This window comes from Typopeltis vanoorti, unplaced genomic scaffold (genome assembly GCF_054136105.1).
Source record: "Typopeltis vanoorti isolate ZY-2024b unplaced genomic scaffold, IOZ_Tvanoo_1.0 HiC_scaffold_658, whole genome shotgun sequence".
NCBI lineage: Eukaryota > Metazoa > Arthropoda > Arachnida > Uropygi > Thelyphonidae > Typopeltis > Typopeltis vanoorti.
Window position 1 is genome coordinate 43,778 of NW_028328161.1, and position 19,014 is coordinate 62,791.

The 19,014-nt window shown below is 36.1% G+C and overlaps 1 protein-coding gene across 1 annotated transcript; it reads left to right on the forward strand.

Moving 5' to 3' along the window:
• Positions 1 to 261: 261 nt before the first annotated feature.
• Positions 262 to 16,077, forward strand: LOC150092111 (G protein-coupled receptor dmsr-1-like). Its single transcript, XM_090415301.1, has 2 exons — positions 262 to 383; positions 13,901 to 16,077. Exon 2 carries the CDS (start codon positions 14,126 to 14,128, stop codon positions 15,236 to 15,238), a length of 1,113 nt encoding a protein of 370 aa, XP_090271427.1. The 5' UTR covers positions 262 to 383; positions 13,901 to 14,125; the 3' UTR covers positions 15,239 to 16,077.
• Positions 16,078 to 19,014: the final 2,937 nt, after the last annotated feature.

Consider the following 19,014-nt stretch of genomic DNA (forward strand, 5'->3'; position numbering starts at 1 on the left):
CATCATCAATAGTAATATCGGTGTAGGTCGTTTATTGTTAAATGGAGATGACTTAAAATGATCACATGATACCTTCAGAGAAAGAGTATATTTAACTGTTATTCACTAATTGATGTAGATGCGATTTTTTGGAAAAATATCCTCAGCACACAGCTCGCAGCGGAAGTTCCTACTTATCTGATATACACGACTTGTTTGATATACACGTACTAGTTCTTTCTATCCTTCACTCCAGGAAAGGGTTTATAAATGATAACAGGAGGGTAAAGAGAGACGGGATATGACGGTGTTATGAAACAAGAATCTCCCTTGATCTACTTCCCGCTAGTGGCAAATTTTAGTAGATTTAAGCCTGATAATCACCGATTTTTGAGGTATTCCAGGTGAGTGAATTTTATTCACTTCATAATCAAAAATACTAGTTTGGGTTTTTAGGTGAAGATTGTTTTGAAAATAATTATAAAATATTAATTCTGTGTAAGCAAATTTTATATTTTTATTGGATTAATCTGTAGCACGGTACCTAATATAGATGAGATGGCTAACTTGAGCCATATAATAGAGTAAGTGAGGCTTGTTGAGTTTCTTTCTTTTTTTCTTTTTTCAAATGTTTGAATGAAAGGCTGAATCACCCCGATCACGAGGTAAAACTGTAGACAGCTCAGGAGAAAATTAATAAGACGTAGGTTACTACACTACCCTCTTAACTGCATTGAACTTCTGTAATTACTGAAACTGATATTTCTACATCTACTACCAAAACTTAAGAGTTCAATTTTACATTTTTAAGTAGAAAAAAAAAAACATGCGAGAGAAAGTCAAAACAACGTTGTCACTATCAATTACCGAGGTTAACGAAATGCAAAAAAAAAAAAAAATTAAAAAAAATAGGAAATTGATTTCCTAAACAATTTAGGAAATCAATTTTTTTTCAGTTAGTTTCAAATATATAGGAGGGTAGTCTAAAAGGTTATCGGCCTCGACCGTAGATGACAACACAATCGGCAAGGTTATTTTCTTTCTAAGTTGGTGCATATGGAATAAGCATACGTGTGAAAGTGCAACTCATTTTATCAAGTAGTTTGTTTTATACAGCTCTCTGAAGCAAAAGTGTTGTCTGTATCCCTTGAAATGGATAAAATTGAGTAGCGTGCAGTTATAAAATTCTTTGTAAAACAAGGTTTAACGCCAAACAAAATTCATTCGAAGTTCACAAAAGTATATGGGCACTGTTCTCCTTCTCTTTTGACAGATAATACGAAATGGGTTGTACGTTTAAACGTGGCCGTACCAGCATTGAAGATGATCCATGTGAAAGACGTCCAAAAAGTTCAACAACACTAAAAAGTATGATCAAATGCACGCTATGATATTGGATGACTGGCGAGTCAAAGTGCCTGAAATTGCTGAGATTATAGGCGTTTCAAACGAACGTGTAGCATATATTTTGCATGAAGAATTCCAGATGAAAAAAGCTTTTCGAAAGATGGGTGCCGCGCTTGCTCACAGCAGATCAAAAACGTACTTACATAAAACCTTGTCAACAGTGTTTGCAGCGTTTTAACAAGAATGAAACTGATTTTGTGCGCCGATTTATTACTATGGATGAGACTTGGATTCACCATTACACACCAGAAATCCAAACACCAGTCAAAACAATAGAGAGAAGCCGGTTGTTCTACGCTACCAAGATGACAAAGTCGGTTCCATCAACAGGAAAGATCATGGCATCGGTGTTTTGGGATACTAAAGTATTTTGTTTATTAATTATCTTGAAAAGAGTAAAACAATAACCGGGGAATATTATTCAGATCTTTTAACCAGAATAGACGGAAAAATTCGTTAGAAAAGACCTGGTATGCAGAAGAAAAAAAAATCATCTTTCATCAGGACAATGCACCTGCCCACAAAGGTGTTTTGTCAATGGGAAAATTAAGACGTAAGTTAGAATCTTTTGTTATGCATCTGTGTGCAATTAGCTACAAGAGTCATAGTCATCTGAAAATGTGCGTAAGAGAAAGATTACAAGCAGCAGATTCCGGTCTGCTATTTGACCTGCCGCGATATTCGGTTAAAACATGTGCCAAATTGTGAACAAAGTTTCTATCACTTTCCTTGCTGTCACATCTACTAAATATTTTATATTTTGTACAGAAATTAAATATTTCATCTTATTGTAAATTAAACACAGTTCATTTTACTTTCAGAAACTTACTTGACTTCATGAACGTCGCATACGGGATATACAAGTATTACACCAGCGAATTTCTAAAGAAATCGTTGCTGATTGGTGTATGTGAAATTATCTTCACGTAGAACATTCTACGAACATTTATTATCCATATGACGTTGATATAAGGAGTGTTTTTGTAAACAACAGTGATGCCAGCCTTTAATTTCTGCAACAACAATCCATAAGTTAGAATTCATTTGTGGAATTGAAATAGTAACTTCGTATTCAATACTCAGTACACGTACATGTCCATACGCAATAGAAAAAGGGGAAAATGTGAATAAGAAAAAAACAATAAGCTGTTACTGATGGGGAATGGTTAGCAATAACGATACACAAAATGATACCTGAAATGATTGTTTCTTTTGTGAACGAATCCAAATTCTTAACAAAATGTAGCAATTTTGAATATATGTCAGCTATATTTCACCGAGGTTATTTTTTACTCTATAGAAAAAATGCGAGAGATATGGAATCTCTTCCATCAAAATAATAGTCTGCACAGTTGCTGCATAAAGTGGCGTGGCTCCATCCTGTTGAAAACTGAGGTCCTTCACAATCTCAGTCTGGGAAACACAAAGTTCTATAGCATATCCAAGTATGCCACACTCGTAGCCATCTCCTAATAGGAATAAATGGCTCAGAAGTGACTTTGGGACTGTTACGGAAGATCTCCACCTGTTCATGCGGATTTTCTGACCCTCACATCCGACAATTATGGCGATTCTCAACTCCATGGACATGAAACGTTGCATCATCAGAAAATAAAACGCTCTGGAGACAGCAATGAGGTCTAACATGGTGGTCACAAAATGAACTCTGTAGCCTATCAACAGGTTGGATGCAATTAACAAGCTGCAGTTTATAAGCATGAAGTTTCAATCTCTTGTGAAGTGTGCACTTGATGATCTGTGAGGGACTCAGACTACAGGCCTTCTTGCATATAGGGTATTGCAGCCTTCTTGCATATAGGGTATTGCAGCCGTCTTGCCATAGTTTGTCGAGATATACGCGTACCTGTGCTTGAATGGTGCCGGCTAGAGAGCTCACTTACCCATGGGCATCATTTATGCTATGTTGTTATAACTAAGCATCTGTCTTCAAGCTTCGAGGGCGACCTGTTAATAAACGTCTATTACACATTCCATTAGCTGGAAACGCTGCTCAGAATCTGGATGCAACTATGTAAGATTCCAAACTTACTGTCAATATCATTAATTCTGCACCCTTCTTCATGCTTCCCAATACTTCTTATCCACATGAAATCACTGAGATGATGTCTTTGAGACATTACAATACATACAAGTTTGCAACGTTATTCCTTCACGAAAAGAGCTTCCTTCAAACACACTTCGCTTATCTCACCTTTACCACTTATTCTTTTTAGCTATCACCTGATTTTTTGCTCACGATTCAAAATTAGAATATATATCCGCTTTCCATTAGAAATCATTAGTTATGCAAATTGCCACAAGCTGATTGGTCTGAATTTGCGACTTAAATCTTCAGAAATAGTATTCCTGCTTAGGATTTGGACACCAGTGTATATCATTATTATTATTATTATTATTATTATTATTATTATTATTATTATTATTAAAAACGACCTGAAGGGAGTCATCGAGGGAGTCCAAGTACTTGTTCTCGAATTCATTCACACTGCTTGCACACAGACAATAACCAATGGCAATCCATTCCAACCAAGCACCTCCCTGTGAGAGAAAAATCTACGTCTCATTTCTTTCTTAGCGGCATTAGGATCCCCTCTTGTCATTCCACCACCCTCCATAAAAGAAAAAATTTCATAAACCGAAATCCTGTAAGACCCTTTCAGAAGTTTGTAAGTCTCAATCATATCATCCCTTTTCTCCTGTTTGCTAATGTCTGCAATCTACAAATTCTCAATCTGTCTTCATAATCAGTATTCCACTATCCTGATATCATTCTTAGCACTCTCCTTTGCACTCTCTCCAATGTATTGTAATCACAAGGGGATACCAGGCGATCAGACCTGCGCTCAGGATTCAAAGTGAGATCTTATCAAGTCCTTGTAAAGTGGTAAAATGACATCCTTATCTTTACATATCAAAATTCATTTCAGCAGCATTGAAAGTTACGGGGTAACATCCTCACTTTCGTCTTGTCAAAATCCTACACGTCTTTCCAAAGATCCAAAAACTCTGTTAGCTTAAAAAGGCTTAGAATAAGTTCATCTGTTTGATGATCTGGAATGGAACGTATATGATCTTTAGGAATATTATGGCGTCGTTGAAGTTACTACAGAGCTACGCAATTACTCTGTATAAATGATATTTTTAGCAGCTTGCGTTTAGTGCAGTTGTTTCTTTGCAATTGTCAACTCAAATTCAATTTTTCCTTTGTAATACAACCGCATTATTCAATGAAAAATTTCCCTTAGTGTTATTTAAGGTTTTTAAAAAATATTACTAATAATTTTAATAACTCTTAAAACGTAGAAAAGAAGGATGGAAGGAAGAAAGACAGAAAAAATGATTACGAATCACTATATTGTCCAGAAAAGGTTGTTATCTTGTTTCAGTGAAACGGTCTTAGAAAAAAAAGAAAGAAAGATAGAAAGAAATTGAAGACTACAAAAAGTAAACTCGCATCTTATTTTAGGAATGTCTGCAGCCAAATATTATTAGTCTTCTAAGTTTCAAAACCATGCAAATAAGGCGAGTATTATCCACCAACAACGATTGTTTTTATGCTTAAAATAAAATATTATGATAATTCCCAACTTATAGCTCAGTATTTTCCTTTTTTTTTACCTATTTCTCAAAAGCAATTATTCTTCTTGACTTGAAGTGCTACCATCTTATTCAACTAGATGCAAGGCAGGAACTCCGTTCAGAAGTTAACTTGCCTTCCCAATATGAGAAGAGATATGGAAACAAATGATCGTAGCTACTCCTAACGAAATATGGCCTCTAATGTTCTGGTTTAGAATACGTTCATATTTTTATAGCGAAACAGCATGAAGATTAAAAAAAAATTCTATCTCAGTAAGATCCTCCAACTAATGCCCGATTAGATATTTTATGAATGTAAATTTAAATGAATTCCATTTAAACGAAGAACGAAACTGGAAAAAAAATTTACATATACTGTAGTACAAAGAATATAAACATGTATTTTGTGGCGCCATCTAGCGTTGTTTATATGAGTTTAAATAGGATTCATATTTTTTTAAAAGTAATTCCACACTACATTTTAAAATGGCGCTTTTTTTTCAATCTATATTGCTTATCGAGTTTATTTTTTCAATTCCAACTTAAAGCGCTTGAGAAAGATATGAAGACGAATAGATGGCTACTTTGTAAATTGGAAACATTTGCGAATTACCATTCGGTGATGTAGGTAGCTGAAAAGACGGGTTGTTGTTATTTCATAAGTATCCATAATCGAAATACTGTACGCACGGAGAGGGTTCGTAAAACTTTGATAGCATCCTATATTCTAAAAAATGCATAAAATAAAGGAATTCTTAAACATTTTCATAAACTCTCCGGTGTAAATCTTCTATTTTATTGATTTCCTATAAAACTGCCTAATTATATCTTTAGTGCAAATAAGTTTCTCTAAGTTTATTTATAAAGCCAATCCAGAATTGCATAAAAAACATATTAGTATAACCACGGTTTTACAGAGAAGCGGTTATTGATTCAATTGTGGCAACATTCGAGTGAGACAAGCGTATAATCTGCTAACCACGAAAAAAGTTTGGAATTTCGAAACAAAAATAAGGAAACGTATCACTGAAGTCAAATCTCACAATATTCATAACTTTCATTGCAATAGTTTGAAATACACCCAAAACATATTTTATGGAATCTGTTTATGATTACCCTCCGTGAATAGATCACAAATAGTGGATATTTGATATTTTTCTCTAATTTCTTTGTAGTTGTTTTTATTATTTATTAATTTAAATAAAAATAAATAATAAAATGCAGTTAAACGACATGTGATACCTAGTCTAGCCATAAGTGTTGTTACAACTTGAACAGCGCATAAACCTTTAATCTATCAGTAGATCATTTGCAGCTTTCAGCACGTACAAACCACATGTATGACGTGCATAATAGCAGCACTCAATGTTCGAAATGTTCCCCGTTTTGCCTTTATGCACTAAAGAATCCGTGAGGCCACATATCGATGGAAGTATGCACAGCATCCAACGGAAAAGCTACCACTTTCAGGAGGAAAGGGGTTTTCTGGCGTGTAGTTACTTACAGGTTAACCCCTCAAGCTCCGACCACAGTTTGAAATCCAACTAACTCAGATCGGGACTTCCAGACGATCAATCAGATGATGATTTGTGATCGGGAACATTCACCTGCTCGCCATGTACGCAGGGGCTGAGTCCTCTTGCCTACCGTGAAACAAGATGTCGTTCAGGACCGTACCACACGGTACAACGGTGTATTGATTCACTTTGGGGGGGGGAGGCTTGAACTCCTTTTTTTCAGAAATGCAACTGGATATCCCCTTATACGTCATTGTCCCATGAAATCATCATCAACCTGTCTGAATCTTATGTTCTGGGACGTGCTGTATATGCCCACATATACAGCATATACAGCTGTATATGCTGTATATACCCAATATGCCCACTCCGGGCCATATTGGGTATATGCCCCGGAGTGGGTATATACCCAATCGTTCTGGAGATTAAACGAAACTTCATTGGAGAAAATCTTCTCCCTGCGAAGAGTACATCTCTCTGTCTGTGGTTTCCGTACCTTCGGAGAAGTGCCTTTGATTTTTCATCCTCTGCTCTGCTGATTAAGTTATGGTGTTAGGAAGTGTCCAGTAGAACGACGATAGGCTCTCTCCCCAATTCATCAGTTAGTACACGAGACATCGTTCTCTGCTAAACGTTCATCTCTCGCGACATTATCTTCTGCATTCCGACAAGATCGTGTTCAGTGTGGTCAATCTGCTGTTTGGTGATCAGATACGATCTTCTGTATCGTTATATCGGTTAATAGTCCGATACACAAACATCTTACTGACCCAAGCGTTTTTAGCATGCTGAAATAATAGGTGGCTCCATTTCAACCTTGTGAAGGGATAGTGCAGCTACACGGTTATCATAATCTCTCCACTGCATATTAACCTGCACAGTTAGACCTCTCTCTCTCTCTACGGATAAACGAATGTTGGATTGCTCACAGCGCCACTCAGGACATTCGATTTGCTTATCACAACGAAGCTATTTTTTTTAGTTAATATTTTTAAAATTCCAATTATTCCTGCAAGTAAGCTTTAAGAGAATATGTTCCAAAAAGATTACTTTCTTTGTCTGTATTCAATTTTATGTTTGAATTTGGATTCAGATATTTCGAAGTAATGGTACGCATTTGACAATTGAGTTACTAATTGCTGGCTTACTACATCTTTCTTGATGAAAGTACAACTTATTGACCCCATGGAAACACTACGCCACGTCATAAAAATTTGATTACAGATTAAATGCTGGATCGTTTGAATTATATGTCTCCAGTATCATACTTTGCTTTTCAAGACCTTTCAAAAAAATTACTTCTCGGTTTAAAATCTAGCACTGTGGATAAGTGACTAATGGGAACTCTTCCATACCGAATTTGTAGCCTTTTCTGTACTTTGGAACATTGGCAGCTGTTTTCTTAGTACGTTGGAATTTTCCGCATATTACAGATGTTTTTTTTAATTTTAAATCAAAGTTGGTGGAGGTCCTTAAAGTCGTTCCTGTAGTTTTGAAACCATATCAGATATATAAAGATCCAAATTTGGTTTTCGCCGCAGCTCAAGCGATAGAAGCCATAATATTTGAAGTATTTCAAAAAATTATTATTTGGTATTTCAATTACGCTGTAGAGAAATTCCGAGTTCTGGTTGAAATGGTGTATTTAGTCTTTTCTTAGAAGTAAAATAGGCTTGTGGTAGGAGAGATCCCAAGTCTAGAGTCCCATTAAGCAAGATATGTCTATTGAAAAGTCTACATCAAAAGGATGAATTAAGAAAATAATTTTGTATCACTGGATTCAGAATTTCCACATTCTAATATCCACTTATGAAATGTGGTAATAAATATTCCCACATATTTACTGCAATATAACAAAAATAAACCTGCGTCCCTTACGCGTTTCTCTCCGAGTAGAGACAGTCCCTGAAACTTTTATAGAAATTTGAGAGTTGAATATTTCTAGTTAAACCAAGAACACTGTTCATATCACGGAGACCGTAATAAGCAACTGGATGCTATTTTCTCGTCTCGAAAGAACATAACAAAACTGTGATATGCTGAAGACTACAACAAGAGGGAAAACATTTCACTAAATACAACGAATCAGTTGTGCTTAGCTGATATTCTTGCAAGCAGATCTAACCGCATGATAATTTGAAAAGTAGCCAAAATTCTCTGAAACTGGTGGCTCAATGTATACGACAATTATTACGTATTTTTCATATAATCAAAAGGGAAGTTATATATTTCATTTTATATTTTAATCAGTAGTAATTTTAACGAAAGATTTAAGTCACAAAATGTATTGTTGAAATTCTCCCTATAATTATTAAAATGGATTCGATTATATTAGATTGGCATAATTACAATGAGACAATCATCTTCAAAAGTGGTTAAAAGCCAAACTTATTTTGTGTTCCGAAATAACGTTAAGTTTTCTGCAATCTATCTTCGTAAAATAATAATCTACTCTGCGATTAAAATAATTTTCATAAGTGATTAGTACTTCAAGCATAATTATATCATCTTTAAATAATAATGATAAGATGTAAATACATCTTCAATTTTTACAGTTAAAGGGAAATCTTTTTCCTCAAGTAAATTAAAAGATATTTGCAAATCATTCAAACTAATATGTACTTTCTATTAAAGCTAAAATGTATATGATATCTGCAAAACTACGATGCTTTGAAAAAAAAAACTATTTTGTTCATAAAAGCAGTTGTGAAAACTACTAAATGAAGTGGGAAACAACATGAAGATTACAAACAAAGAACAGCTGTTTTTTGCTTTTTTTTATTTTATTAAAGAAACAAAAATTGCTGGAATTATACAAGCTCCTGGTAACGGCCCAACAAACGAATCCAATAGTGTAATAGAAGAAAAAAGAAAAAGAAAAGAAACACAAAAGATCATCAGATTTATATTTGACCATGTCTTGAAACTTCCCATGTAATAGGATTCAATGTTTAAGGCTGAAATAAACTTAATTCTAACGAAATAGATCCTCCGGAGCTCAGTCAGTATAGACGAAGCCTTTTGGTGTCGGAAACAGCTGGGTTTTATACCCGTCAGTGACGGGAGGAACCTTTATCTGGTCTCTTTCGACTAAAGGTGAGTTAGGTGGTCTCATCATATTTTTACACAGAAACTCGGGTTTTTCGTCCCCCAGAACAGACAAACCGGTCCCTTGAACACACGTGGATTACATGATGAATACGTCCCAGCCATATGCCGGTCCCGAGACCGGATAAAATTGGGGGGAGGGGGGGAGAGGTAAGAAATGGTGAACTACCCTGTAAAACTCTCACCATGAATACCTAGTAGGCAATGCCTACAGAGTCACCTACGGTCAGAAACAACTGAAAGGGAAAAGTAATCAACGAAATAGAATGGGTAAAATTGCCTTTCACCTTAATCTTGTATTATTATTATTTATTTATTTATTTATTTATTTATTTTTGCCGCGATCAACAGTAGATAAATGGACAGACACTTATCTTATTAGCTTCATACAAAAACAATTATTTCTTTTTTGGAGGGGGGTTATTTTCGCTACCCGTAATTTGGAATTTACTTTGTTGTAATTCCTGTACAAGCACAACGTCCAGAGCCTCTTTAGCTAGTCCATTAGGTTTCGTAGAATACTTTAGCGTCGCACATTCACTTCGACGTAATCCAATCAGTTTAAAACTTTAAAGTTGTTTTTAAAAACCCAACTGCTCAATGCACGGCACTGAATGTGCCAGATGAGGACGCTATCTGGAGATAATGGATTACACGAACTATTGGATTACTGTTTTAGCATTCTATTAACTGTAAAGTTCGCGCGATTAGCGTAGTGGCTGTGCGCTTCGCAACCATATGACTGGGGAAGGAGTGTCCCAGATTCGATTCCCGTCGGAGACGTGAGGAGCTGAAGGATCTTCCTCAGCCACAGCCAAGTTAGCCAGTCTTGGGCGCAGGCAGTAGGGTTTTTTCCGCCAGTTTATCTGGCGTTTTTCATCCCGCAAGTAGGCAAACCGGACCTGTGAACCCACACAGATCTACAGCCATAAATACTTAACCCCCCCATGAGGGGGCTCAACTCGTCTCAATAGGGACGGGGGAGAAAAAGGAAGGAAACTCCATACGAATAAATAAATTAACTGTAAATAGCTATATCGCTTGTGAAATGAATATTCAGGAAAAATCAGAGTCATTATATTAGGCCTAATAGTGTAGTAATAAACAAAGCACAGTCTACCAATTGTAGCAAGCTTAAACGAATCATTTTCAACATCACCAACAAAGATACCAAGTAGAATGTAAAAAATTCATTAGATAAGGCGGACCTCTGAATGTAAGGATATTTTAATTACACATCGAAAGATTTCGACATCTTTCTATGTCGAAATCTTTCGAAGACTCTCTCCTAAAATATCTTTATTGATGTTGTCGTGGTGATAAATGGATGTCTTCTACTCCTCTTTACGAACTGTAAGAGCTGCGATAAAAAACAAAAACGAATACCTCCATTTAGAGTGTGTGTGTGTGTGTGTGTGTGTGTGTGTGTGTGTGTGTGTGTGTGTGTGTGTGTGTGTGTGTGTGTGTGTGTGTGTGTGTGTGTGTGTGTGTGTGTGTGTGTGTTTCCTATCAAATGCCGACTTGATCACTTTACGAGACTAATCGGATAATAGCGTATACCATAGCTAATTGAAGACGTCCATTTACTAGGAATGATTTATGAGTGATCTTATTAGCAATATGACTATTGAGCATTGGTTTTCTCAATAATTAGAGAATATCTTGGCTTACTACTATCTTGTAGAAATTGGAAGTATAAGTACCATCATAGAAAGAATATTTCCTATCCATCGATTATTAAAATCGGACCGAATAGTTTACAGGAGTTGGTAATTACATTTTAATTCCGAAATGAGAGAGAGAGAGAGAGAGAGAGAGAGTTGAATGCGAATATCGGTAAGCCAGTAGTTGATTTTAGCTTCATTTGCATTCAAAGCACCGTCGATTTATTAGCTGACAAACAAAGGCAAAGTGTTTTCACAGCAGCTGTGATAGCCATTGACTTTGTGCAGTCGTTTGAATCACTTATCAGTGGGAAGAGGTCTCTGGGCTTATCGTTGCAGTAAACAGGAAGGTCGGCAAACATCCATTATTTTAATTACAACATTGTGTCCAAGTAGATTCCGGCTAGCAAGTACACATAATGGTGTCTAGTTACAACACGGAAGGTAATCCTAGTCATAATCATCATTTGTAATGAGCTACTCTCGTGAATAATCGTCTGGGTTTCTTTGGAATGTGATGACAGCCAGCTAGGTATAAATCATGAAATAATCCATGAGCAAGTGAAGACCCCCCCCATTCCATTTGGATTTTTATGATATTGATAGAGCTCGATACATTTGTAAAAAATCACGGTTGATGAATAATTTTCTTCTGTTGAATTTGATTCTTTGGAATGATTGTTTATCACAGCTATTTTTAAAACTGTTGACCATTTTTTAAGATTTGCATAAAGTTAGATCAAAGAAAGAAAGAAAGGGTTAGAGTCGTTTTTCAATATTTGGGAAAAACCGTTAGATTACGTAACCTTTATTAGATAAAAAACTGGAATATTTTCTCATAATGTAAAACGCACCTCTTAGGAGATGTATTACTGTTTTACATTACCCAGACCGGTTTCGACCCTTAGTGACGTCTCATCAGTGAGTAGGTAGACCTGGAATATCAAGTTTTAAGTGAACCGAACTTACATATACCCTTACTAACGAATTGCCAGACAGGCGTACTCATATATTATTATTACGACGATAATTATAATCATTATATTATAAGAGTATTATTATAATCAAACGTTTTAATTATATTTTTATTGCCAATGAAGGTTTTCAAAATATTTATTTGTTTTGCTGATTTGCATTTAAATCTATAATCATGCTCAAGGAATATTTAATATTGTGATTATTTTTGTATGTCAAATTGATGGATTAAATATCTTCCTCTCTGACTCTCTCCCTCACTCTCTCTCTCTCTCTCTCTCTCTCTTTCTATCTTTTTTTTTTTTTTGTAATCTGCAAATGTGATTGGTTGTTCTCCAAAAAACAAGTCTTTAGCAGTTACCCATCTTCGATAAGGTGAGAATGTTCTTTCTATGGTTTTCATCATAAAACACTTAGGTAAATGATTGGCGAATCTGACATAACCATTTGAAATATATAACATAACCATTATCCATACAATTTCAGTTCACAATCTGCATCTCTGGGATTTCTTTTATAACGTTTTGACGATCTATTATAAACTGTCTTTGTCTTCCTTTTCGTATTAGAATCGATGGCCTGTTTCAGCAATATAATTTGACGTCTAGAACCTATTATTGCCTATGATAGGGAAATTAATCCTGTCTGCATTGTAGACAAATTCCTGTTTCTTTTTTTTTTCTGGCGGTTTTGCGTGTTTTACGTGATGAAAAATCAGAATTTTTAGGAGAAAAACCCTGAACTTTCATGAGACCAACGAACTCATTTGCAGGTAAAAAAAGTCCTCATAAAAGCATGTTATATTATTTCTATCTTTAGATATTGTTATTTTCGGTAGTACCAGCAGGAATTCGGTTTATCCTTTCTCTCTGTCTCTGTCAGTTTACAAGTGGCCAGTGACTTTGTTTCGTTCTTCATTTACCTAATGAATAGCAGTAGTTAATAAAATTACGAGATACTTCACCTATCTTCACTCGCAATTTGGTAGTGACATAAATTAGTACACGATAAGCTAAGAAAGGAAAGATGGAATAAATGATGAACAATGAATAAAAGAAAACATTCAAATAAACTTTTAAAATTAAACCGATTTAAAAAACACAACGAAATTCATTATGTTCAGAAGGCGCGTCAAGCAGTGACATACACAACCTGTCATACAGACAGATATCAAATTTCCTTCAATCGTCAAACCGAATACAGTAGAAGAAAGACCCTTTGAAATGCTCCTTCACAAACTTTCAAAGAGTGAAGGATTATCTCATAAGGAGTGTGTGTTGGTGACTTAACATCTGCTAATCATTCATCAAATGTCGCAGTTTACAGCTCGATAACGGGAAATGTTAAAAGGCGAGTAAGTACAGTCGTTATAAGTGATTAATGCAGGCAAACTCTTAACGTCTTCCGTGATGGGAGGACTGAAAGCCATTTTTCTTTTTCGAGAGAGCATATGAAACAAGCGGAACTTAAAAGAACTTCTAGTTTCAATGAGTGACGTAAATTAAGAGAAAAAAAGTTAAACATAACTGCCTCCATTGTGTGTAAAATATTTCAAAGATTATTCATATCTTTAATTAATTAGTTTCTTTACATACTCTGTTTTAATTCTATATTCCCTTGAAGCATTCCTAACAGTCTTCTCTATTTCAGGGTTTGGATGCTGATACCAGAAAGCATTTGGATTCGTATCTGACTACGTTTCCTTCACTTTCTGCCTTAGATCGCCTACCCAAAGATATCCTCTCAGTGACACACCGGACTGCATCCATCTGGGTCATGTGAACGTACCCAGATGAGCTATTTCATATTCTTCCCGGTTACTTCTCTCTTGTCTCCATCACCAGCCAATACCACCGAATCGCAGTTAACCTCACCATGAGCGACGACTTAAGAAACGAAACTTATGCGTGGGAAACCACCAATTTCTTCGTCAATTTGACGGGGGAGTTCTTTTCTTTAGAGGAGCCAAAACCTTACTACGGAGATTATTTGACCTCATTCCGAGATCAGTATGCCAAGATACACGGATACTTAAGTCTAGTTGTGTGCATTTTTGGCATTTTGGCGAATATCCTGAACATTATCGTGCTGACCAGGCCGAGACTCCTATCACCCACCAACGTTATCCTCACGGGCCTCGCAGTGGCGGACATGCTAGTCATGTCCTGCTACCTGCCTTTTTCCGTCCATAATTACATCCGTACGAACCTTCCAGACGAGGAGCAATATTCGTACGGATGGGCGGTGTTCGCTCTGTTCCATGCCCACTTTACTGTAGTTTGCCACACCATATCAATATGGTTAACGGTGACGGTCGCTATTTGGCGTTTCATGGCCGTCAGATTTCCAGTGAGATCAATGAACTGGAGAAACATGAACCGAGCTCGATACGCTATCATCAGTACGTATATCAACTGCGCTCTGTTCTGTCTTCCGTTGTACTTGACCTTTACTGTGAGCGAAAATAAAATCCACGGCATAGTAATATACCAAGTGAACTTTAGCGAGATTGCCAGTGCTAATGATGGACTCTTAGAGAAGATCAACTTCTGGTTGTTTAGTGTGCTGACTAAACTCATTCCGTGCATAGCGATGACGGGACTCAGTATTGGACTCATCAAGGTACTGTACGAAGCCAGCCTTCGCAAACAGAGATTGAAGAATCGTGCCGACAGCGATAAAAGTCACGACCGCACAACCAGAATGTTATTAGTAGTGCTTTTGCTCTTCCTCCTTACTGAGTTCCCAAACGGAATATTAGCGTTGATCAGTGGAATTTTGGGAGAAGAATTCTTCATCAACGTCTACCTGAATTTTGGAGAATTGATGGACATGTTAGCCCTCATCAACAGCGCCATCAACTTTATCATCTACTGCACAATGAGTCGCCAATTCAGGGATACTTTTGTGCACATCGTCATACTACGCATCCTTTTTAAGTGGAAAGCGGTTGCTGTGGAACACAAGATGGATACCAGCTGTGAATAAAAAGGTAATACTGAGAAAGTCGAAGAATTAGAGCAATCAGCGATACAAGTCCTACGAATAAACCATTCTGTGCCTTAATCCTTAAAATCGGAATTTTTAGTGTAATAATGCCAGTTGATGGGTGGAGGAAAGGGTTTCCAGGATCGCTGAATCTAACTATCAGTCTAGTTACATACTAGGAAATCTCCTTAATAGAACTGTCATCATATATTTCAATGTGATATCAATGGTATTACAATTTTAATGTGCACTTCGCATCCATGATAACCTTGACGTCTTGACCGGTAACGTGGTTAAGCCGTGCCATGAGGCAGACTGCCTCTATGCTACACTCTGTCAACGGTACTGTCCAATATCATACAAGAAAACGATTTTTATCCGTTTCTTCAAAATACCATTAATGTTGTTTTATTTCGTGTTTTATTCATGTCGAAGTATCTGGAACATAAATCTACATTGAAAGTGAAATGTAAGCAAATAATATATTATTAGCTTTAATTAATTATTTACAGACGACGTTTTGCGAGTTGAAGGTAGCATTATTAGGGGCAGATTAACATTACACAATCAGTGAAGACAAATTAAATGACCAGGATAACAATGACCCATCAGCATTAAACAACAGTCTTCACTGATTGTGTAGTGTTAAGTTGCGTCTGATAATGCTACCTTAAGCTAGCGTAACGTTAGTTGTAAATAATAAATTTAAGCTAATAAATTATTTGTTGATATTACAGTGTCCACGTCGTTTTATGTTCTAGAAACTTTGACATGAATAACAGCAACAGCTGCGGAAATTATACGTGGAATTCTTCATCTTTTGTTTTGTTCTCATTCAGTATACCATATACCGTCGAATTGATATCATATGTAACCACATCTATTTAAGTAATTATGAATTAGGTGACTGGTATTACCTTTCTTGAAATTTCATTTTATATTATGAAGGTGTATTTACAACAATTATGTATATTAATTGTGTTTTGATCTATCACTCATATATATTAGTAATAAATAACAAGTATGAAGTTTATAAATATAAAACACCTCTTACGAAACCGATTATACATATATTATTTGCTTCCTAACGGATGCACTGTATTTACAGATTGGGTAAGTGGAAATAGTCTCTTAGTCGTTTATTTCCGGGTTTCCTGACATGAGTAACATTGTTTAGTAGCATATGTTCTGATGAGAACAGTGGATATTGTGTAAGTTATGTAGATCACTAACGATGTGTAGAACTGAATGGAGGTAAATAAAAGGTAGCTTTGTTTTAAATAAGTAAATAAAAAAAAAAGAAAAAGAAAAGTGTTTTCTTTTTTTTCCGATTTGGTACACTATTCATCTGTCGGTTTTCCATTATAAATAATTTCGTTTGACTTTTATATTGAGGAGGCAGTAATTAGTCAAAATATCCCTAAATAGCAAAAGCCAACATCGAATCGATGATCGATTGGCTTCCCTTAAGAACCTGATCACTAGGCCCAGTTTGTTTTCCAATTTGATTCTGTTTCTTTTTCTCTCAAATTTATAGTCTTGCGGGGACTGAAGATTATAAGGGATTACATAGAAAGTCAGACAAGCCATCAGGCAGCACAAGGAAAATCTTTATACTAATAAACTTGCAGAAAGAGAGTTCCATATGAAGGAGACACAATTAGAAAAGAATGCTTCGTGTAGTTTATGCTTATAGCACACCTTTCAGTCCGAACTGAACGTTTTCAAATACAGAACTGGTACAGTAGTCACAGAAGAACTGTGAATCAAAATCAGCTGGAAAGAATACTGGAAGGAACTTTACATCAGAGAGGAAAAATAAAATGTGGAAGAGCCCTCGTACCAGAAAAATTCCGATTTGGAAATTCCCCCACTTAGGCATGAAGTTGAACGAGTAGTTAAACAACAGCTTAACAACGATAAGGCTAAAGATGCAAGTGGAACACCAGCAGAGTTAATCAGGTCAAAAGGACGGAAGGATAAAAGTATTTCATAGAATGATTAAGAGGATATGGAAGACAGGATCATGGCCTATAGTCTAGAAGACGTTGGTTTTCATATAACTACATACGAAAGGAGATAGGAAGGATTGCTAGTACTATAGAACTCTTAGTTCAGTCTCTCGTGCAAGCAGAATTTTTATTAAAGATAATTCTAAACAGGATTGAGGTTAAAGTTGAGGAAGAGATGGCTAAGCACCAAGCAGGTTTAATGAAAGATAAGGGTACTACTAGAGTTCAAATCATTTGCCTTAGACAGATCATAGAAAGTATAAAGAATTTGGACTTCCTATTAGTATGTGATTCATAGTCTAAAGATTTTGACAGTTCAGCTTGTGAAACTGTGGGAAGTAATTAAAATAATAGGTTTTCCTCAACATGCTATCAGGTTGATAGCTAACTTGTAGTGAGTAAGAAGCGACAGTAATAATAGGTGCTCGATTAACTGATTGACTTCAGTTTGGAAAGGAAGTTAGGAAAAGATGTCTACGTTCTCCTTACCTGTTTATTATCTACGCTGAGAATATCATACGTGTAGCATTGAATGAACTCAAAACAGGTATTAAGATAGTAGATTGATCAGTAAACTGTGGAACGTTGATTATACAGTACTCTTTTGTAATGCCAACAAAGAACTAGGACAAATTATTGACAAAGTGATCAACCTCAGTAAAACTACAGGAATTCACATAAATCCTAGCAAAACAAAGAGTATGGTTCTGAAAGAAATGTAAACAGAGAAGCTCCCACAAACAACTGTACCATAATGGAGAAAGAATTAAGGAAGTCAGCAAGTTTCAGTACCTGGAATCCATTAATAATGAAGAGGTTCTGTTCAGAAGACGTCATAAGAAAATAATGAGCGACTAAAACAATAGTCTGAGGTTTGTCTAAAATTTGGAAGAATGGTTCAATCTCCACTGGAACAAATTTCAGGATTTTATATGCAGCTGTTTTTCCAATAGCGACTTATGAATGTGAAACTTGAAACCTAAAGAAATTCGTAGGAAAAGAAAGATATTCTTCAGGTGTGGTGTTAGAGAAGACTGCCCTGGATATCACATACTGAAAGGTGGACAAACGGCTAGGTACTAGAAAACTTTAAGCAGAACTTTAAGACTCTTTAAGGATACTCACAGAAGAAAGTTGAAATACTTTGGACACAAAACATGGAAGGAGGGCTTCCCAAAACATTAACAGAAGGTAATGTTCCTGAAAAAAGAGGAAGGTGTAAACCATCAACTGACTGATATTCAAAGAGTTGAAGTCTTCAGAAAAGCATACAATAGACTACATGGCGTGGCCACCTTGCTATTCAGTGACAATACAGCAATGGCTGATTCATTTTCTTTAATCAATGTTATATCTTCTTCTCCATATTCCTTCCCTCCTCTTTTACCTTGTGGTGCCGAGTATTTTTCTACATTAAACCGGTACCGAATCGAGGATAATGTGGTTAACCCTATACCTTTCCGCGTGTCCTGTCTGTAGATGCGTGTGTTCACGGGTCTATTTACCTGTTCTGGGACGAAAACTCCGAGTTTCAGGGTGAAAAAAAACCTTTCCACCGTATGAGACCGACTAACTCACCTTTAGTAGCAAGAGACCAGATAAAGGTTTCTTACGTCACTGACGGGAATCGAACCCAGGTCTCTCCGACGAAAGAACTTTGTCTATAATGATCGAGCTACGGAGTCTCTATTGTTATATGATGAGTATAATTATTGTAGTGTACGGCATTTAGTTTATTTTCGAAAACCCGTATCTATTACGTAG